At 37.5% G+C, this 24,362-nt stretch overlaps 1 protein-coding gene across 1 annotated transcript in view; it reads right to left on the bottom strand.

Moving 5' to 3' along the window:
- Positions 1–24,362, bottom strand: part of LOC126455676 (ATP-binding cassette sub-family C member 12-like) — a 518,625-nt gene that overhangs the window by 97,863 nt on the left and 396,400 nt on the right. The window contains exons 24-25 of the mRNA XM_050091443.1: positions 11,700–11,791; positions 10,238–10,446 (exon numbers count right to left, since the gene is read on the bottom strand). Of these exons, the coding sequence (XP_049947400.1) occupies positions 10,238–10,446; positions 11,700–11,791 (301 nt within the window). The remainder of the gene's footprint in view (positions 1–10,237; positions 10,447–11,699; positions 11,792–24,362) is intronic.

The following is a 24,362-nucleotide window of genomic DNA, read 5'->3' on the forward strand; positions in this document are numbered from 1 at the left end:
CTAACATATCTATATCAGTGGTCACTTGATGTTCAGAGAGGCAGATTATGTCAATTTGGTTAGATGAATTCATTTCATCGATACAAGTGAGTAGTTCATCAACTTTATTTCTAAGTCCCGGAATGTTCTGGTGTAATAAAGATGACTGATACTGCATACTAATGGGATTGTAACTGCTTTGGCGAAGATGAACTGCCAGTTTCTGATTACTTTCTGTTACACACAGTTTAAATGGAGGCTGTATGATAAAATCTGACTCCTGTTCATCTGTTTTCTCAAACTGAGTGTGTCTGCTAATCTCTCTTAAAACTCGTTTTCTTTCCCCCTTCCCTGTCCTGAAAAAGGCATCGCTCTGACACCTGTGACCACTGGTATTTTACCACTTGTGCCAGTGTCCCCCCTTAAGTTTTCTGCAATCAACCCAGACAGTTTTCCCTTCCCCTTCCTATTGAGGTGAAGGCCATGCCTAGTGTAGTCCCACAGGCAGTACAGCATATTCCTCCACCTGTATCCTGCTATTCCTGCCCCTGTTCACCTCATACCCCCTCCTTATCCCCACCACCCATCCCTGCAGATTGCTGCTCATGTCAGATGCAGTTGCAGTGGAAATCCAGATCCAGAGAAAGTGGGCATATGTGTGTGAGTTCTTCTTGTGTGAGTGGGTGTGTTTTTTTCTATTCTGGAAGAAAGACTTTGTGCAAAATTTTAGCACTCTTTTTCTCGTCATGCCTTCCAATGTCCTTGCCAAAGTGGTAACACCATTTCCCATCAAATTAATGAAGTCAAACGCTGTCGGGCTTGGCTAGCACTTAGATGGGTTGGCATTCAGGTCTGCTGAGAGCTGTTGGCAAGCAGGGTGCAGTCAGCACAGCACTTATGAAGCTAATTGAGGAGCTACTTAATTGAGAAGTAGTGGCACCAGCTATGAAAACTGACACTGTCTAGAAGAGCAGTGTGCTGACCACATGCCACTCTGTATCCACCTTCGCTGATGCCTAAGCACCTAAGGGCTGAGGATGACATGACATCTGGTTGGTACCATTGGGCCTTCAAGGCCCGTTTGGATGGTTTTTGTTTTCATTGTGCCTGTCTGTGATTCTACAGCTTCTCCATCTGGTGTGTTGCAATCTATACTTTCTACACTACTGGCCATTAAATTTGCTACACCACGAAGATGATGTGCTACAGACATGAAATTTAACCGACAGGAAGAAGATGCTGTGATATGCAAATGATTAGCTTTTCAGGGCAGACACACAAGGTTGGCACCAGTGGTGACATCTACAACGTGCTGACATGAAGAAAGTTTCCAACCGATTTCTCATACACAAACAGCAGTTGACGGGCGTTGCCTGGTGAAAGGTTGTTGTGAGGCCTTGTGTAAGGAGGAGAAATGTTTACCATCATGTTTCCAACTTGTAGCCTATCGTGATTGCGGTTTATCATATCGGGACATTGCTGCTCGCGTTGCTCAAGATCTAGTGACTGTTAGCAGAATATGGAATCGGTGGGTTCAGGAGGGTAATATGGAACGCCATGCTGGATCCCAACAGTCTCATATGACTAGCAGTCGAGATGACAGGCATCTTATCCGCATGGCTGTAATGGATCGTGCAGCTACATCTCGGTCCCTGAGTCAACAGATGGGGACGTTTGCAAGACAACAACCATCTGCATGAACAGTTCGACGACATTTGCAGTAGCATGGACTACCAGCTAGGAGATCATGGCTGCAGTTACCCTTGATGCTGCATCACAGACAGGAGCGCCTGCGATGGTGTACTCAATGATGAACCTTGGTGCATGAATGGCAAAATGTCATTTTTTTTTAAATGAATCCAGGTTCTGTTTAAAGCATCATGATGGTTGCATCCGTGTTTAGTGACATCGCGGTGAACGCACATTGGAAGCCATTCTGGCATATCACCCTGCGTGATGGTATGGGGAGCCATTGGTTATACATCTTGGTCACCTCTTGTTCGCTTTGACGGAGCTTTGAACAGTGGACATTACATTTCAGATGTGTTACCACTTGTGGCTCTACCCCTCATTCGATCCCTGCGAAACCCTACATTTCAGCAGAATAATGCACGACTGCATGTTGCACGTCCTGTGCGGGCCTTTCTGGATACAGAAAATGTTCGACTGCTGACCTTGCCAGCACATTCTCCAGATCTCTCACCAATTGAAAACGTCTGGTCAATGGCGGCCGAGCAACTGGCTCGTCACAATATGCCAGTCACTACTCTTGATGAACTGTGGTATTGTGTTGAAACTGCATGGCCAGCTGTACCTGTACACACCATCCAAGCTCTGTCTGACTCAATGTCCAGGCATATCAGGGCCATTAGTACAGCCAGAGGTGGTTGTTCTGGGTATTGATTTCTCAGGATCCATGCACCCAAACTGCGTGAAAATGAAATCACATGTCAGTTCTAGTATAATATATTTGTCCAATGAATACCCATTTATCATCTGCATTTCTTCGTGGTGTAGCAATTTTAATGGCCAGTAGTGTATGTTGTTATTTCATTCTGGACTTATATATAATTTTGCTGTTTCATATTGTCTTATCCAGTATCAGATTAATGTATATACTTGTATGCTATAATTCAGTAAACCATAAGCTGAACAAATAAATTAATTAATTAATCAAATAAAATTCTTAGAAAATCTCAAAACATTTTTTAAACTACAGGAAAAGGTCTTAAGAACAATGATCAAAAGTAGTAATCAGCCTCCTTCTAAGTATCTGTTCAAAACAAAAGGGATGTTAATTACACCATATGAGCACATTTATCTCTGTTATGCACATCAAAAAAGATAATTATTGCACATACGACCCTCTCCAATACCAAGGAATGAGATCTGGACTGAAAGAATAAACATAAACTGAAAATAAGTCTTCTACCATGGGATGAAACTGTACAATAAACTACCTGAGGAGATTAAAGAATTAACTAAAACCAACTTAATTAAAAAGTCAGGTAGAAAGTACATATTAAGCAGTACATTCTGTACAATGAAGTATCACTTCGATAACACAAAGTAGGAGTTTTGTAAAAAATGTAACCCAAGTACATATCGCTACATTAGAAGAAAATTGGCACAACTCGAAAAATGCTGATTTTTCGCTCATGTCATCAACAAAATGAGAAAGGGGAATACTTCTATGTGGAAGAGTGTCACAAACGTAACTGGCATTATTCGTCCACTAGAGAGCAGTTATGACAGTGATGCATTAACAGAACCTATACCAACAACTGGAAAAAGAGTGTCGCATTGTCAGTTGTGCAGAAGCATTCGGCCAGTGCTCATGTGGATGTTGGAAGAAAAGAGTCACATTTTGAATAGTGCCTGTGTTCTCCATGTGAAAGTAAGTAGGCACAGTACATTTATATGATAAATAATGTTTTATTTTGAGATCAATCAATCAATCTCTTTATTCATCCGTTAACAATATACATTGTATGGATGTAGTCAATTACAATATATTTTCTTATCTTTAATTTGTTTCAAAAACTTGGAGAATAAATACAAATATTTTATATCAGTATATATAAATAATATTACTTTTCCATATTCAGATATTCTTCAATGCTATAGAAACTATGTGTTAGTAAAAATTGTTTAAGATCTACCTTGAATTTATGAAATTCTTTAATTTTCTTTATTGTAGAAGGCAATGCACTAAAAAGTATTTTGGGCTGGTAGTTTACACTTTTTTGGTAGAGTGTTCTTTGTGGCTGTCTCTGTGAAAATCATCCCTGGTCCTTGTTTCACGGTTATGAACCTGATTATTTAATGTTGAAAATTCCTGGTGAGTTTTCCGAAAGCATGCACATTCATAGATGTATAAGCTAGGGAGAGTCAGTATTTTAAATTCTTTAAATATTTCCCTGCATGAAACTCTGGAGGGAACCCCTTTCATTATCCTAACAGCCCTTTTTTTGAAGTTTGAAAGCTTGTTTTGCCGTACCTGTATTTCCCCTGAAGATCACACCATATCTAAGCAAACTGTTCATGTAAGCATAATAGGCACACTGCAATGATTCAGTGTTGCAGCATTCCCGAAGCATTCTTAGCACATAGCAGCATTTACTTAATATTTTATTCAAAACTTTTAAATGCTTTTCCCATCCCAAGTGCTCATCCACCCATATACTGAGGAATTTTGTGTATGCAGCTTGTGCAATAACATAGTTCCCTAACTCAGCTTTTACTCTTCTTCTAGCTTTACTTTTAATATTACTGAAATTCATCAATACCGTTTTATCCTTATTTATGATCAAAGCATTATCACTAAACCATTTTCTTGTCTCATTTATTGTCCTAGAGACACTCTGCTGTAGGTCATCCTCAGTATATCCTTTTATAAAAATGCTAGTGTCATCAGCGAACATCACCATTTCTGCAACTGTCAGATGGTTTGGCAAATTGTTAATGTACACCAAGAACAACAGAGGGCCTAACAAGGAAATTATTGTGACAGTTTTGTTTATAGAATTAGTTTACATACTATTTCTTTTCCTGTTTTATTTTGAGATGTGCCACTCTTCTAAAAAATTATTCATAACCTTTTTTTGAAACTGTAATGTCATGCTCTAATATTTTGTCTTGTGCCACTCTTGAACAAAGAAGTACGTATAGTGATGAATCTGTTTCAGTTGCAACAATGTCGGCTAGTTCATGAAGTCCACTAATTGTCATGTTAGCTGTCAAACGAAATGATCAAAATGCTGCAATTTGGGAGCTTCAACGTCCAAACAATTCTGAAGAAAATGTACACCATATTATGACCGGCTCTCAAGGTCAGTTTTATGCAATGACAAATCATGTATTATGTTAAGTACGTTTTATGCAATTCACATGAAAGGTACTTACTTATTTTGTTTATTGCAGCTGTTCCAATACACTGTGGTGATACTGAGGTTTTACAAGGCAGTAGCGTTTTGAATGATTCTGGTGATCAGAATGATAACAACCTCAGCAGATACACATCTGCTAAAAACGATTGTAGTGATCCAGGTGAAAACAATACCTCCATGTTTTTGAAGAGTGTTGCAGATAGACTTTTTGAAGATTTTGATTCCGATGACACAGATGCTGACCCTAACTTTGTTGCCTATTCTAGTGACTCATCATCCACTTCAAATTCACAATCTGCTCAAAGAATTACAAAATCTAAACAAGGGGGAAGAAAAGATAAAAGTAAAGTGTTATTCCCATGTAAATCTGACAATAAAACTCGAAAGACAAAGAGGAATGTTGGCAAATGCAAAAAAACAAAAGCAAAATCCTAAGGAACTGTGGTAAAATTATAAGTCTACAAAGAAAATACAAAATGACAATGGAACAATTGAAAGGACTATAGTAATGAGAGAAGCTCAGAAAATGATGCCTCCATGTGGGGAAAAGTGTTACCTTAGATGTTCAAAAAAATTCTCTGATTAAGAGAGACAAAATATTTTTCAGAGTTACTGGAAAATGGGAGGCTTACAGAGGCAATGTGATTACATCACTATTAACATGACAACCACACAGCCAAGGAACTGCTATCAGAAGGAAGATAGTCACCGTCATCTTAACACTGCTTTTTATTTTGATCATAATAGTGAAAAAGCAAGAGTTTGTAAACAGTCTTTTACTGCTACTTTAGGTATAAGCAGACAAATGGTTAGAACTGTTGAGGAATAGAGAATTTCTGTTCAAGGAGGAGTTATTTCCACTGATTTACAGGGAAAACATGGTAAACAACTGACTGTGTCAACAGAAATAAAATAAAACCTTAGGAAACATATCAGCTCAATTCCAAAGATTCCTAGTCACTACTGCCATGCCAGAACTTCTAAAGAATACATTGAAGGTTGTAAAACAATAAGTGACCTTTATGGAGATTAAAAATCTGTGCAAAGAAGAAAAGTTGGAGTATGGTAAGTACCTCATGTATTACACAGTTTTTACCAAAGAATTTAATCTGGCTTTTTTTTTTACCCCAAAGAAGGATCAGTGTGAGTTCTGCACCAAGTTTGAAAATGTATCTAATGAAGAAAAAGAAAAATTTGCAGTGCAATATGAGAACCATTTGAAAGAGAAAGATCTGTCACAAATTGAGAAAGAGAAAGATAAGAAATCTAGTAATATAGTAGTAGTGTATGACTTACAAGCTGTATTACCATGTCTTGTGGGTGATGCCTCCACGTTTTACTACATTTCCAAACTGAACATTTTCAATTTTTCAGCTTAACACAAATTACGTTAATTGCTGTGTTTGGCACAAAGGACAAGAAAATCAAGGTTCTGTTGAAATTACTTCCTGTGTATGACATTATTTAGAACAACTGCATCAAGAAAGGGGTAATGAGTCATTTTTTATTCAGATAAGTGTGCCAGTCAAAATAAAAATAAAAACATTATTACTATGTACTGTAAAGCTATACTGACTTTCAAGTGGATTAACGCCATAATGCACAAATATTTAATCTTTGGGCATACCCAAAATGGGGAAGACAGTGTACGTTCTAATATTGAGGAACAGATCAGAACAGCTTGAAAATCTGGTCCTATCTATGTTCCTCATCATTATGTAAGCCTAATAAGGTCAGCAAAAAAATCTGGCATGCCATATACTGAGCACGAGCTTTGTTATGATGATTTTTATGACTTTCAAAATTAAGGCAAGGAATACTGACAAAGAAATATTCAATATTTCTGAAGTTAAGAGTTTTAGGATCGACCAAGATAAACCAAATGAGTTGATGTATAAGAACTCTTATAGTGAACAAGATTCTAAAGTAGTATTATTAACCAATAATCATAAAACAACTCGCTAACAAAAATCGGAAAGTGACAAGCAGAAGATGTGTCTGGCAAAAGCCTATAATGCTAAGAAATGTGTATCAGATGCTGAAAAGGCTGAACTGTTGCAGTTAATACATACAAATATAGTTCTACAATTTGATTTTTTTAATAACTTGTAGGTTAATTTTTCTGTGCTAACTATTTTATGTAAAATGTAAAACAAACCAAAAAATTGAGTTGATTAATTTCTTGATTTGATTCAAATAATTTGTGCTGTGTTATGTTGTATTTTTTACAAATAAATATTTTCTTATAATTATTTCTTTATTAAATTATTTATTTGATACCCTTTACAGATATAAGAGCTGAAATTTATATTTTTATGTGTCACAAGTCAAAGCACTTTAACTAAAATTGAAGTTTTCTTTGTAGAAAAGTGTCACAATTGAAGCCATTAGGGTTAATTTATCACTCAAAATGAAAGAAAAGCTATGGAAAAGTTACCTCTGAGTATGTGCTACTTAGAAAGAAAAAGACAATGCTGATGTGATTTCATGGAGAAATGTTGACTGAAACTTTGGTTGCTATCTGTAAGTGGGGATTTCACTAAACTAGTGGTTTTAGAGATGTGCTGGTTCTCCTCAAGGTAGCGATACATAATAATATGACAGCTGTCTAATTTCGCAACACACCTTTGCCCTATTAGACTTTTTTATTCTTCTTCCTCTCCATCACCCCCCACCCCCCCCCCCCCCACCCCTCCTCCCACTACCCCTCACCTTTTCTGAAAAACTTTACACAAAAACTCTGTAATGGATAATACAAACTACTTATCCTCTTTCTTGGAAATTACATTAGGTTAGATTATAGGTTTTATGTCCCATCGACAGTACCCTCTTTCTGAGTTCAACATCTCACTCATTATGGAGAGATACTGACACAGCTTTTCAGGGATTAATTGGGAAGCTGACAGAAGACAGCAGCAGACAGAGATGCATGTAAACTCCTCTTAAAAATGTATTTAATAACTTAAAGAGTCTGCATCTTGTATAGATTGAATTAGCTGAACAATAAATAAGTGGGAAGCTGCAGTGTGCAATATGCAACTAAAACATGCCCCAACATCATTTTCATCAACCTGATATTGCCTGATCATGTGTGTAGTGTATGGAGAAATTAATGAACACTGTCACTAGCATATTACATTAAAACCTTCCTTCCTTGAATGTACACTACCGCTCTTTAATTTCAATACACCCAGTAAATGACATCTTGTTCTCTGTAGATAAGGTCTAATACTGTTGTACACATGTCATGATTATTGTTTGTGGTCATCGAGATAGAATAGTACCCAACAAACAATGTTGTGTACATAAACATTATGTACATATCTGATATGTTTGTTTACGTATTTGCTGGTGCACCTGTGTTGTTCCCTGTAGTGATGTGATGTCCACAGCGAATGGCAAACATTGCTACGATACATAACATGTGGTTCCTGCACGTCAGTTTCTTCATGACACTGAGGTGTGCACATCGTTAGTATGTCTCCATGAGTGGAGATATCCATAGAAAAACCTGCTGTTATTTTACCACTTAGCCAATTATCTATTTGCCAAATTGTGAAACAGTGTAGTGTGTCTATAGGGGGAGTGCAATACACCCTTCACTGCCAGAAGACAACAGATAGCAAAAAGGACATACCATGACCAGGACAACCTCATAAAACAACTAAAAGTGATGATAAATATATCAGAATTACCAGTAAGAGAAATAGATTCAACACAGCGCCACAAATTTGTACATAATTGGTAGAAATGAACATGACAACAATATCTGTAGCAACAATATACAGTAGGCTGACTGAAGCCGGCTTGAAAGGATGTGTCACAGCAAGAAAACTGCTTCTAAGACCCATAAATAAACAGAAGGGGCTTGAATGGGCTAGAAAACGTTGTAATTGGACATTGGAAGAGTGGAAGAAGGTGTTATTCACTGGTGAATCGAAGTTTGAGATTTTTTGGAACCAGATGGAGAATATTTGTTCGCTGATTTGTAGGGGAAAGTGTAGCCCAGCAGTGTGTTCTACCTACAGTTAAACATGGTGGTGGTTCTATTATGGTTTGGGGATGTTTTGCTGGAGATAGAGTTGGCAACATTGTGAAAATAGAAGGATGTATGGATCAGAAGCAGTACCACTGCATACTTCAGTATTGTGCAATAAAAAGCAGATTGCATTTAATAGGGAAAGGGTTCACCTTACAACAGGATAATGACCCAAAACATTTGTCAGTGTACTGTATGAACTACACTGCTTCAAAGGAAAAACAGAAAGTAATGAATGATATAGTATGGACATCCAAAAGCCCCAATTGTAATCCCATTGAAATGGTCTAGGATGAAGTGGACAGATGTATCAGGGAAGTTAATATATCCAGCAAGGAACATCTCTGGAATATTGTTTAGGGGTTGTGTGGAATAATATAGATTCACGATACCTAAGAGGCTAACTGACCGCATGCCTTGAGTCTGTGAGGCAGTCATTAAATCCAAAGGAGGATACCCTGATGAATGTAAAATATAATGATTGTGATTGTATTATGTATGTGGAAATTAATATAATTATATTTTGTGAGAAATAATGTTTGGTTTGTGTTGTAAATACGAAATACCGGGGTGTATTGAAATTAATGAGTGGTAGTGTATAAACAAAACGGTATTTTTCACTTAAGATAAGACAAATGAAGTACACAGATTTTAACAGACTGGCCTTGTATTTGGAAGCATGGAGGCTCTAATCCACATCTGTTCATCCTGTTTTGGCTTAACACAATGTTCCTAAATTACTTTGAGTCAAATGCCACAATGGTTTTTACTATTGGGTCAGGTCAGGGACAACTACCTAACTCATTGTTACTAGACATGTAACTATGTTAATGTCTGTGTGTATGAGATGTTTTTTGTTCTTAAATTGTCATACCAAACAATGTCCATCATAGTAAAAGTGATCCATAGATGAATATAATTGTTCATACTACTAAAATTTCAAGTTATCATAGCCTAGAGAAAAGCGTAGACTTCAAGGCAGAATGAACTCAACTCACCAGGAAGGAAATCAGGAAATCTAAGCAATAAACATTTATTTATGAAAATAAAAGTATGTCAGATTGAACTACGCAATATGTTCAGTGTCTTAGGAAATGTAGTTTGTACCAACACAGACGACAGGGACAAATACTTATCATATGTACTGATGCATAATTAGTTTGAAGGAAAACACATGCAGCAGAAAACTGCTTATCATTTTTATCTATCTATATTTATAAACTGATGCTCCCTTTGTGGGTTTCTCTTTAAGTGTATCATTGTTAACAGTAAGTGAAAATATAAATGAAGATAATTTTGAGAACCACTGTATTCATTTTAAAATTCTTACCTGAAGTTTAGAATTAGCTTCAAAATATTTGAAATACTGGAGATATTCTGCTATGTCCTGTGTTAAATTCTGTATGATGGTGCTGAGCAGATTAATACATATAAAAATGAAACCCACGGTAGTTGCTGTGAGTTTGTGGGCACTAATTATGAGCACTTCATGATTTCTCATCAGAGCAATCATTAACATCACCAACGTGATGAGCAGCACTAGAAAACATAAAAATTAGTCATTTAGTAGATAATGAACACTGTACAGCCTTGATTAAAAAGAGTAATTTTATTGAATTCACTTTTTATGAAGGTTATCCAGAATACAGGTGTCATACACTAGTGGGAGGTTGCTATTGAGTTTGACAGTTAACATTTCCCTATTGTTTGTAACATTCCTGTTCTTGTGGTTGAAAATTGTGGCTGTGATTCTTTCTTCTTCCAGGTGTTAAGTCTGTGATGACTTTCTAATCTCTCTCACTGTAGCAACTGAAACTCATCTTCAGCTCTACTTATGGGTCAAATACCATGAACCAGTAGAAATAATAATGTAATCAACACTTCTGCATATATTTAAAGGTGTAAACAACTGTGACATACTGGTTATAATTTGATATGCTAATCTTCTACATCAGGGATGTACAAAGACTGATACTGAATGTATTGAGAAACAGCACAACAAATTCAGTACCAACTTTGATAAATGTTTCTGTGCAACTAAACTTTATTTCTATTTTTGGCACTAGGAAAACTTAATCTCTCAATGAAACTTGAACTGTAAATTATAGATTGCAGCGATCAGTCATCCTTTTTAAATTTTATTGTGGAGAGCTAGATTTCAACTAGAAGCTAGCCATTCTCAATGCATTATTATTTATACTCAATGCATGTAATGCCTGTTGCTACTCACCATATAGCGGAGATGCTGAGTTGCAGATAAGCACAACAAAAAGACTCTCACAATTATAGCTTTTGGCCGTTAAGGCATTCGCCAGCAATAGACAGACAGACAGACACACACACACACACACACACACACACACACACACACACACACACACACACACACACACACACACACGCAAAAGCAACTCACACACATGACTACAGTGTCGGGCAACTGAAACTGCACTGCTTTACTGCTGATACATGTGTGTATCAACAATATTAAATGTTTTGCCTTGTGAAGGTAAGTAATGGCCACTACATATTTAATTATTTCATATATTTAGAAAAAAATGGTTTGTGAAAAAATGTTGACTTGGATGTTTTCTTTACATCCTTGGTTTATAAAGGATATTGTTCAAAAAACTGTGTGAAAGCTACCAGCAACTTTGTTCTCTAAGTAGAAAGTATTCTGTAACTGTGTATTCTGTGTTCTGCATTTCTGCATCTAATGCAAAAACATTCATTAATCCACCCACTACTTTCATCAAATAGCTTATTACACCGAAAAGAATAAGTTTCTGTACCTTTCAGCATACTTATCCAGAATGAAATGCATCCAGAGGTAGCTTTTATTAGGTATACACTTGCAGCCTTCTGGTCATTTTGTTTCACAAAACTGAAAATAAAAGTTGTGTTAGAATAGGGCACATAACAAAATAAACTGGAATTAAGGTGAGTATTGATATAATAAAGTACTGATAATCAGACAAAATACCAGGATGTGATGATTCTACACATCCACAAAATGACAGAAACTAAGGCTGAAATGCTATTCAAGGAACAATAAGTCAAACACTGATGTTAGCTATCTTAGTAGACAACAGAGGTAGAAATTTTAGTTATTTTTAATATACTTCACTTTTGTGAATAATTTCCTTTTTCTTTTGTAAGTAAATTTCATTATGTAAAGTACATATCTCCAGCGCAATACTGAACAGAAATGGTGACAGAAGATCACATTGTTTCGACCCATTCTTAACTACGAAGGGTGCTGACAACTGATTTGCAACCTGGCACTGGAATCATTGTGATAGGGTGCAAACAGCCTAATGTACTTCAGTGGTATGCTGAATGCTTGCATTATCTTTCATAGTGTTGGCCAATTAATGCTGTTGTATGCCTGCCAGGAGTCAATGAATATAAAGTGCAGGTCTTTATCATATTCATAAAACTTCTACTTCATTTGTGTCAGTGTGAAGATACGGTGAGTGGTTGAGTATTCCAGGATAAATCCTCAATGGTATTTGCCTACAATTCCTCTGAGCAATGGTTTTGGTTAGCTTAGTATCAAGAGTGGTGTAAAATTTATACCCTGTCTCCAGCAGTGAGATTTCTCTGTAATTATACATGTTCATGACATCATCCTTTTTTAAAACTGCATATAAAATTGGCCTTTTCCATTCTGTGGGGATCTCCTCAACTAATCATATTCCTGCCAAAAGCTGTATCCTAAATTCTACTACCACTGCCTCCTTCCTCCCCCCTCCCCCTCCCCCCCCCCCCCTCCTCACTGCTAGCCTCCCTACTGTTCTTTGGTTTCTACTTGGTTTTCATGATTTAGTATTCTGTCAAAGTATCTTCCAAAGGTATCTGCTTGCTCCACTGAAGAAAATGTGAGATGTGCAGTTGATAGTAATGGAGTGATGGAGATCACTGGAAGTGAGATGATCCTTGCATTTGCAGATGATTTGGTGATAGTGGGTGAAACTTTGAGTGAAGTGACAGCAGATACATCTTGATTTATGCTAGAAGTAAGTAAACTAGAGTTACTGGTCAGTAATGAAAAAACAGAGTATTTGGTAGTATTTTGTTGACAAAATTATATGGATGCCATAAGCATAGATGGTCGCAATTTTGAATGAGTTGAAACATTCAACTACCAGGGGTCAATAGTGTCAAATAAAAGTGAAACAGAGAAGGAAATTTGACAAAGAATAATAAATGTGAACTGGGTGGACTATAGTTTAAACCACCTATATATGTTACACACTGGATCCCAGGAAAGCAAGATACAGCTGTATATATCACTAGTGTGTCCAGTTATACAGGGTGATTCAAAAAGAATACCACAACTTTAGGAATTTAAAACTCTGCAACGACAAAAGGCAGAGCTAAGCACTATCTGCCGGCGAATTAAGGGAGCTATAAAGTTTCATTTAGTTGTACATTTGTTCGCTTGAGGCGCTGTTGACTAGGCGTCAGCGTCAGTTGATGCTAAGATGGCGACCGCTCAACAGAAAGCTTTTTGTGTTATTGAGTACGGCAGAAGTGAATCGACGACAGTTGTTCAGCGTGCATTTCGACCAAAGTATGGTGTTAATCCTCCTGATAGGTGGTGTATTAAACGTTGGTATAAACAGTTTACAGAGAATGGGTGTTTGTGCAAAGGGAAAAGTTCTGGACGGCCGAGAATGAGTGATGAAAATGTAGCACGCATGCAGCAAGGATTTGTTCGCAGCCCAGGAAAATCGACTCGCAGAGCTAGCAGAGAGCTGCAAATTCCACAATCAACTGTATGGAGAATCCTACGAAAAAGGTTAGTTATGAAACCTGAACGTCAACTACCCGAGGCGATGGATCGGCCGCCAGGCAGCCCGTGACAGAGCACTTCATCACTGTCCTCCAAGAAGCCCTGATCTTACCCCCTGCGATTTTTTCTTATGGGGGTATGTTAAGGATATGGTGTTTTGGCCACCTCTCCCAGCCACCATTGATGATTTGAAACGAGAAATAACAGCAGCTATCCAAACTGTTACGCCTGATATGCTACAGAGAGTGTGGAACGAGTTGGAGTATCGGGTTGATATTGCTCGTGTGTCTGGAGGGGGCCATATTGAACATCTCTGAACTTGTTTTTGAGTGAAAAAAAACCTTTTTAAATACTCTTTGTAATGATGTATAACAGAAGGTTATATTATGTTTCTTTCATTAAATACACATTTTTAAAGTTGTGGTATTCTTTTTGAATCACCCTGTATTGTATGGTCATGAGACATGGGTATGGCACAGACAATGGAGGAGCACATTCCTGCATTTGAAAAGAAGATTTCATGGAAAATTAATAGTCTGGTATGCAGTACAGAAACTGGAAGACAGGAAAGAAGGCAAAATGAAGATCTGTATTGGCAGTTTAAGAAAGCTGATATTTGGAGAGTGACTGCATGAAGAAGAATAGAGTGAGCAGGATATGTTCTCCGAGCAGAGGATACTGTTCCTAACAGAGTATTAGTACATCAGCCAACTAGTAGACATTCGAGAGGTCATCTGCAAATGAGGTGGATAGACAGAACTTTAGTGACCCTGGAAGAGGTAGATCCAACAGCCAGTATTGAAAATTTGTAAGACAGAAGTAAGTGAATAAACACAAATAATCAGATTACACTTACCTATTATGAATATTTTAGAGCCTGTGACTTTTAATTGAATGTCAATACATAAAGCTGCTATCAGTCACTTTTCTGACTAGTATTTATTATTCCATGAACTGATTTTTGAACCTTTTCAGGTTCATCTTCAGATGATTTTCTGGAAATTATGTTACTATGCTAGAAATAGCAATTCCAGAAAACCATCTGAAGATGAACCCGAATAGGTTTGAAAACCAGTTCATGGAACAATAAATAACTATTCAAAAAAGAGACAGGTTGGCGTTTTATGTATTTACATATGTAATCAGTTTTTGTGATGTTACATTCTATTTATTTATGATTCAGGTACTAGATGAGTTGATCATTTAATTGTTTTATGTTTATGTATTTGCATATTTTTGTCTTCAGTCACAAGCTTAAATGAACTGTCTGTGTGCAATAAATTATGATGATGATGATAAAAGTTGGTATTTAAACTTAAAAGATAGGCTACATTAAATTAAACAATGCAATTGTTACTAAATAATTATTATTATTTTAAAAAATCTGAAAAATTGGTTTTATTATTCCGGTATGTGTTACATTTCTTTGAACAAAGCTTTTTAACCAAATACCTTGGCTGTCACAATAGTCAAGTGTGCAGATTGGCACAGAATCATCAAAAGTGGTTATCAGTGTGGGGAATGCCAGCATTATTTTTATGTGTGATACTGAAATGCAACCTGCATGAGGAATAATGTTAGTCATTTCCAGATATGCCATGACTGTCACTACTGCTATACAATACTAAGAAAAGAGCAGCTTATCTTGAAACTTTGAGCTGATTTGACGGTGGCACAATGAAAGTTAACAATTCTGCATGCTGCCATGTGTAATAGTAATATTAGGTCTAGACCAGCTGTATCCAATAGCTGTAACATATCCAATAGCTTAATTGCTTTGGAGACTAAGACAAAAACATTCTGATAACCCAAGAAATTCCAAATCCGTCTGACAGTATGCATAAGGTGCAAGCTAAGCCTAGGAAGGAAAGTTTGTTGTGACCAAGAAGGTCTTATTGCTTGGTGGTAGTCACATGAGAGGAATGTCAGAAATGGTTCAGAACTCTTTGGGTAGTGACTACCAGGTATCTTGTATTTTTAAGCCAAGTATAGGGCATACTGATGTCAGCTGTGCTTTATGTTCTTTGTGGAAGGATCTTGGAAATGAAAATCATGTTATAATACAAGCAGATTTGTTGTGCATAACAGAATGTCACATGAAACTCACTGAAACTAAACAGATTCATATTGATGGAACCAATAAGAAGAAAGGAGAGTGGTTATGTATGCAAAAAAAGTTGGTGTCAAGTCCGAGGTCCTTTACGTTAATGAATGTTGTGCTGAACAATTTTTTGAATGTAATGTCACAATAGTATAATGGGAAACATATATGCTTGTAGTACTGACAGTTTACACACGATCGACAGGAAGTACCTTAAGCATCATACACAGCTAGAAACAGTTTTAATACGATTATGTAGACTTCTTTGGAATACATCATTTATAAAGACTTTAATACTGATTTTCTGTCAGATGATACTGATTAAGTACATCTAGAGTTACTGATGTATGGCTTTGGATTATTTTCTACAGTAAAATTCCTTGCAATGTTTGAATACCAAAAATCTCAAAAAGTTCTTGCCTGATGTACTTAAAATTTTTACGCAATACTCTAACAAACAATGAGACAGGCATAGGCTATATAATGGCTTATCAGCTTATGTTTAGAATATTGCTACAGTATCTGAATTTACAATAACAGTAAACAATGCTCAAGGTCAGAGAGAGAGAGAGGGGGGGGGGGGGGGGGGGAAGAGGAAATGGATAAAGGGGTCAGAGGAAATGGGCATAGAAAGTGGAGAGGAGATAAATAGAGAGAGAGGGGGGGCAGGAGGAGATGGAGAGAGAGAGGGAGGAAAAGATAAACATAGAGAGGGGGAGGAGAAAATGGACTGAGACAGGTGAGAGGAGGAGATCAATAGAGAGAGGGGGAGGTGTAGATGGGCAGAGAGAGGGGGAGCAGTAGGTGGGCAGAGAGAGGGCTGAGGAGTTGATGAACAGAGAGAGGGGAGAGAGCGATGGCAGGGAAAGATGGAGAGAGAGGGGAAGGGGAAGATGGACAGAGAGAGGGGCAGGATGTGATGGACAGTGAGAGGGGAAGGAGAAAGAGATGGAAAAAGAGAGATGCAGAAAAAGCTGAACAGAGACAGGGGAGAGGGGAGAAGGACATTACAATCTATATACAAATACTGTACATATCAGAAATGTGGGCTTTTTCCTTTCCATTTAAAAAGACTGAGCCACTGCAATGTGCGAGCGGGAAATTTACTGACCATTTAGGTACAGATCTTAGAAGTAAAGTATTATATTGTAGAATCATAATCAATGACTCAATCACAGTATTTAAAAAGCATTTATGGGACGATCACTAGTGAGGAATTTATAAATCAGACAGAGTTAATGTAAAATTTAACTCTCTTGTAAATGTATTCCTGTAGCACTTTGAAGCTCATTTTCCACTTATAAAATGGCAAACTTGAGAACAGAAGAAATAATAAAGAGTGTATAACTCCTGGGATTAAAGCCTCTTATATGAGGATGAACTCAGGCATGGAAGTAACATCAGTTTTGAGAAAAATAACATGTGGAGTGCCAACAGGATTGCCACTGTGCCCACTCTTGTTTCTAACCAAAAGAAATGCTCTTCCAACAACTTTAAATGGTGGTTCAAAAACTGTAATGTTTGTGATACAAACATACCAATCAGGGTCCAGACTCAGCCTTAGTAGATAATTTTCAGGTGACAGCTGGAAACATCTACAAGTTGTTTGTAGCTAAATCAGCAATAATGGCCATTAGCACCAGAAGTAGACATTAGGATAACATTTTAAAATGGAAGCAACACATAAATAAATTAATCAAGAAGCTCAGCCTATCATGTTATGTACTTAGAAGCATCTCCCACTGTGTTGCCCAATTGCCAGAGCATTGTTTTATTTTGCATATTTTTGCTCTCTGTTGTCTTATGGAACTATCTTCTGGGACAGCACACCTAAATTATATAATGTATTTGTTCTGAAGAAGTTAGCAGTAAGAGTATTGTGTAAAGTAGATAGTTGTACATCGTGTAAAAGCCATTTTAAGGATCTTGGAATTCTTACACTCACATCCCTATAAATTTAATCTTTAATGGTTTTTTGTGCTAGTAATAAAAAAACAATTTCAGCTGAACCATGTTACATGCAGTCACAATACAAGACACAGGAATAATTTTCATGTGTATTTTGCTTCCTTGTCCAAGGTTCAGAATGGAGTTATTACCCTAATGGTCAGATGTTCAACAAGTTTCCACCTTTCATAAAGCAAGAAAATAGGAATTTCTAACAGCTCAAAAGAAAATCAAAAAGATATCCTATTAGCCATTCTCTAAAAATTACCTGAATATCTCAATTCAGGGACTGAAAAGTTCTGTTAGCCACGTGACAAGTGACAGTGTTTGTTACAAAGCTGTATGACAAGTAATGATGTGCAGTAAATAGGACTCTATATTTATAGAAGTAAAAACATTTTCTTTGAAACATACCGTAGTAATCAAGTAAATATTAAGCCACCCATGGCAGACAAACAGCAACTACCGTATATAACACAACTGAGGAGACAGCAGGTTTTATCAAAGCACCAGCTTTCCTACTAATTTAATAACATAATATCTGTGAATAGCATTAAGACATGCAGTGATAGTTTGTTGTTAATACAGCATACAGATTAGGTTTTTATATCTTTGTCTTATGTTAATGTGTACCTTGACTCATTCTGCATCCTTGAAGGTTGTCCTCATTGATAAGGCAACCAGAGTTTGATAAATAAATGAATGGAATTAGTCCATCAAGTGCCGTTTGAAGTTATCTGATTTTCAACATTATTGTTCTTGTCTTGAATCTTCTGTTCCCTTCCTACTTCCAACTTTTCTCTCATTTCAGTCATTATATTCATTGCTAATTAACCTGTACTCTAGTAGGACTGTAGTTCTCCAAACTACAAAACACATCACTATCAGTGATCCAATATTCTGGTCATGATGCATTGTAAGCATTCTACACTCTTTGCTAATTCATCACTCTCATCTGGAAATACTACCTGTTTCCACCACCACTGCACCACATATGAGCTCCATGTGGTTACTTTGTTTCACCACACTGGTTGGTTGTTGGGAACTGGATGCAGATTCTAATATCTCAGTTATACAGGGTGTTAAAAAAGGTACGGCCAAACTTTCAGGAAACATTCCTCACACACAAATAAAGAAAAGATGTTATGTGGACATGTGTCCGAAAATGCTTAATTTCCATGTTAGAGCTCATTTTAGTTTCGTCAGTATGTACTGTGCTTCCATCGATTCACCGCCAGTTGGCCCAATTGAAAGAAGGTAATGTTGACTTCAGTGCTTGTGTTGACATGTGACTCACTGTTCTACAGTACTAGCATCAAGCACATCAGTACGTAGCATCAACAGGTTAGTGTTCATCACGAACATGGTTTTGCAGTCAGTGCAACGTTTACAAATGCGGAGTTGGCAGATGCCCATTTGATGTATGGATTAGCACGGGGCAATAGCCGTGGTGCGGTACGTTTGTATCGAGACAGATTTCCAGAATGAAGGTGTCCCGACAGGAAGACGTTTGAAGGAATTGATCGTGGTCTTAGGGAGCACGGAACATTCCAGCCTATGAATCTCGACTGGGGAAGACCTAGAATGACGAGGACACCTGCAATGGACGAGGCAATTCTTTGTGCAGTTGATGATAACCCAAATGTCATCGTCAGAGAATTTGCTGCTGTACAAGGTAACGTTGACCACGTCACTGTATGGAGAGTGCTACGGGAGAACCAGTTGTTTCCGTACCATGTACAGTGTGTGCAGGCACTATCAGCAGCTGATTGGCCTCCACAGGTACACTTCTGCAAATGGCTCATCCAAAAATGTGTCAATCCTCATTTCAGTGCAAATGTTCTCTTAGATGAGGCTTCATTCCAACATGATCAAATTGTAAATTTTCACAATCAACATGTGTGGGCTGATGAGGATCCACATGCAATTGTGCAATCACGTCATCAACGCAAATTTTCTGTGAACGTTTGGGCAGGCATTGTTGGTGATGTCTTGATTGGGTGGGCCCCATGTTCTTCCACCTACACTCAATGGAGCACATTATCATGATTTCATAAGGGATACTCTACCTGTGCTGCTACAACATGTGCCTTTACAAGTACAACACAACATGTGGTTCATGCACGATGGAGCTCCTGCACATTTCAGTCGAAGTGTTCGTATGCTTCTCAACAATAGATTCGGTGACCGATGGATTGGTAGAGGCGGACCAATTCCATGGCCTCCATGCTCTCCTGACCTCAACCCTCTTGACTTTCATTTATGGGGGCATTTGAAAGCTCTTGTCTTCGCAACCCTGGTACCAAATGTAGAGACTCTTCATGCTTGTATTGTGGACGGCTGTGATACAATACGCCATTCTCCAGGGCTGCATCAGCGCATCAGGGATTCCACGCGACGGATGGTGGATGCATGTATCCTCGCTAACGGAGGATATTTTGAACATTTCCTGTAACAAAGTGTTTGAAGTCATGCTGTTACGTTCTGTTGCTGTGTGTTTCCTTTCCATGATTAATGTGATTTGAAGAGAAGTAATAAAATGAGCTCTAACATGGAAAGTAAGCGTTTCCAGACACATGTCCACATAACATATTTTCTTTCTTTATGTGTGAGGAATGTTTCCTGAAAGTCTGGCCGTACCTTTTTGTAACACCCTGTATACATACATAGTTATATACATGTATAGTTGCTACCATGAGTAAAATGGTAGAGCTACATCATGTTGCAGCAAAAGAAAACATCAAGCATAAGAATTTACCATATTTTACTGTACTGCAGTATCAGCTTTAAATGCAATATCAGCTTGATTTGTTTATGCATTTACTTTCAGGCAAAGTCTAATAGCTTCCAACATTTATCAATGAAAGTCACCACCTGACAGCATTTTCACTTAGTTATTAATAATTGACCTTTACCATGCTTGGACACCAATGTTAACTGGCTTATGACAGTTTCTATTCTTCTGTGTTGTTAAATCTCTCCTGTGACCTCACAGTTTTTTTTTTATAATAAAGTTACTGAAGCTATTAGGTGGCAGTTCAGTTTTAACAGGTCCTGCAGTGGAGTATTTGTCAAACCACTCCTATTTACACACCCATGTCATGTGTGATTACCATCCTCTTCACTGTACTCACACAGTAGGTATGGTATAAGATTGATGCAATGCAGATGTTTCTTGAAGCAGCTGTGATTGAAGCTCAGATAAGCAATGGGAATTCTGAACCTCCATGGATATTGGCAGCTGTCATACTAGTGACACAAAAGCAACAATGATTATGTTTGTATGTAAACTTTTATATCTAATCCCAAGAGATTCTGTCATTCTTTGCATCAGAATTCCCTGGCTGTGCTGTAACTCCTCACCAGAAATAACAGAATCAGTAATATCTGTACTGGTAGGGAACTGCTTAGCCAAAAGTCTATCATTTTGCTTCCTTTAATATTGTAACACGCCTTTATTCAGTAGTGATTGACATGTTGACCATTGTGGAATAATGTTAACAAATCCTTTATATCACACACAGTAAATCTTTAACTACATAAATGCTTCAGGAGAGCAAGACTTGAACTGACATTCAGTAATATGATGATTAGTTCTTCCACTTGTTGCTAAGAATTTCAGAAACCCAATAGAAAGGCTGTTAGTTCTGCTGTTGGGAGACTGATTTCCAGTGGAAGTATACATTTTCCTTTGCTTTTGGCTAGGATGTCACTAAGTGTTCCTGTGCCTTGCCTCATTTAGTGAGACTTCATTATAATTAGATCTGAAGCTTCTTCATTTAGAGAGGTTTTTTGCTGGGATATTATGTACCTACACATATGAATGTGGTCTAACAAGATGTCTGATAGCTATCAGCTGTCTACATATGGGAAGAAATCAAAACCTTTTTAAAATAAACATTAAAGTTATGCAGAATCTACAACCCCGAACCAAATGTCCTCATAAATTGTTTAAGGAGTCATGAATATGGTTTTATTTACTTTGTTTTTGATGTCTGCCTGATGTCTACTGGTAACCTGTTACAGACTTTCACAACATATAAAGCTCCACTTGCAACTGTACCTAAAATAAAGGAAAGGCAGCTACTCATCTGTGGCAGACTGAAGTATAGTGCATAGACACACATAACACAACACAGTATTAGCTACCTTTCAAGCTCTGGTTCTTCCACTAGCAGAAAGTAAACATATTCACACACAAAACCACACAGCCAATGAAGTGCACACTACACAGCCACTGTATAAGATTACAGTACCTCTATGGGTTAATTTGGAGGCCTCATTACTTAATCAGTTACATCAGCAATGTTTTAAGGTGTCCAACTGAAAGACTTAGGGAAGTTTAAAATTGAAGTTTAAATAATGATGAAATTATTACATGCATATTGATTCAGAAAACTTCAGTTTGGCTCAATGAGTTCCCTCAGAAAATGATCCCGTATGATGGGATTGACAGTAAGTGAAGTATATTAGCTATTTTATTTTTATATCACCTGTGTCTGTCAACATCCACATTGCAAAATAAAGATTTGTTTCGCCATATCTGCAGTTCTGTTGTATCCTCCTTCCAGTTGAATTTATTATCAATCAGTAAACTCACTAATTTGAAACTGTCAACCTCTTCTATCTGCTTGTATCATATTTTAGAAATATTCTCAGGGGAAACATCTTATAAGTTCTGAACTGCAAATAGTGTGTTTCTTCAGAGTTTAGTGACAAAGAATTCTCTTGGAACCATTTATTAATATCCTTTAAAATTTCATTAACCAATCTTCCTAAAATTATACTTGATATGCATTACAATAATGTTTGTATCATCTGCAAACCAAATGAACTTTGTATCTGACAATGTTATTGATCACTGTAAGGTGTGTGAACTCATCTTGCATCATGTACAGGCTCTACAGAAAACATAAATCTAGAAGGTCTGACAAAAGATTTCAGGCCCACGTCCCTGAAATCAGCCTTAACATATTAACCACTGGCTCACTTCATTCATTATGACAATCTTCAATGCACTGAAATTCTGTATTTCTTCTTCAATCTGTAATCCATAAGATCTTCCCATGTGAAGGCTAAGTTTGAAACTGGATTATAGCCTATACATTCTGCCATCACCATCAACATAAATATTAAATAATCTAGTGTAATTGGACACATATCTTTAGTAAGTTTCAAAGATACTTAATTTTATGGGGGTCACAGGGCCATTGTTAAATGTGTAAGACAACTCTGACTTTGTTGTAAGTGAGAATAAAGATAAGAAGTAGATTCACTGATAAGCAGCACATTTCAGCAATTGTTAAACAAAGAAGGAATACTTTAGAGTTCATGGGAAATGTAATGACAACCAAATATTTATATTTTTCTTTTTTCAGTTGATCTGCAGCCAAATTGTTGGGGCAAAAGTTGCTCTCTGTCTTCCACATACGCCTTAGATATCACCCCTTGACATTGATTTGGCTGTTAATGAAACTATATTTTCCAATGTTTTAACTGGCTCACAATACTTTCTATCATCATTTCTTACATGTATTGTGATTTCTTACACCTTTTTAACATTGTCCTTCTTTTATTGTTTTCAAACACGACTGATATTCCTGCACTTAAAAATATGTAGCACTTTTGATGCTTGTGCATTTGCTGTTTCTTGTTTTATCTTCAACCGCTTTTTGTTTCTTACTACAATGAAGTTGGCACTATGTTGTTGTTATTGTTGTTGTTGTTGTGGTGGTGGTGAAGGTAGTTCTCATTCCAAAGGCTGATTTGATGCAGCTATAATGGAATAGAGGAAGAAGACACACTTCTTACATGAATTCTGTAAAGGGGTTTGCAGATCTTTTTTTTATTGCAGTCTGTTAACAATCATTGTACTTTGAAGTTGCTGGTATTGATGGAGAGCAAGACAAATACATGCTCATAGAATTTTGCAGTATGTTGGTTTCTTGTCTGACCTTCCTGGTGGAAGTGCTGATGTGTGCTCTCCCTGTGGCCGCTTTATTGCTGTAGGGTCAAGTTTCCTGGCCCAATGTGGCTGCTTTGCAGTGAATACATATGGCAGTGACTCACACCAGCAACACAGGGTGAGAGTGTTCCTCATTTGAACCTAAGCAATGCAGAGCTCACTGGATACTCTGTGCTGTAATTCCATGGAGGTGGCAAGATGGTGTGCTGTCCAAATGCCCAAGTGATCAGGCAGAGGGCAGACGTTTAAGCCTGGAAACATTAGGGGTGGTAGCATCATCAGTAAGGCCTTGATCATCACAGACTGCATGCTGCAATGCTGCCCAGCTGTTCAACAATGATGGCTGTCCTGGGGAGTTTCAATGCAGTTGCTTGCACCTGACTTTGCAGAAGTCATGTAGAAATGTTTTGAAGCAATGACTGAAGTGGCTTTTATCACATGGAAGTACATCAAACCAGAGCGGCTTTCTAAAGTCTGACCCCTAGGTGTTGAGAAGTGTCTTGCTGCTGCTGAAGGGTGCTGATGAAGCAGCTTGGTGTCTGGCAACAATCAATGCCCATTTCCTACTTCTCTAGCATTCGCTCCAAGTACTGTTAGAGTCCATCCCTCCTAAGAAAAGTCTGGTCTCCAGATTACCATTGGAA

This window comes from Schistocerca serialis, chromosome 2 (genome assembly GCF_023864345.2).
Source record: "Schistocerca serialis cubense isolate TAMUIC-IGC-003099 chromosome 2, iqSchSeri2.2, whole genome shotgun sequence".
Taxonomy (NCBI): domain Eukaryota; kingdom Metazoa; phylum Arthropoda; class Insecta; order Orthoptera; family Acrididae; genus Schistocerca; species Schistocerca serialis.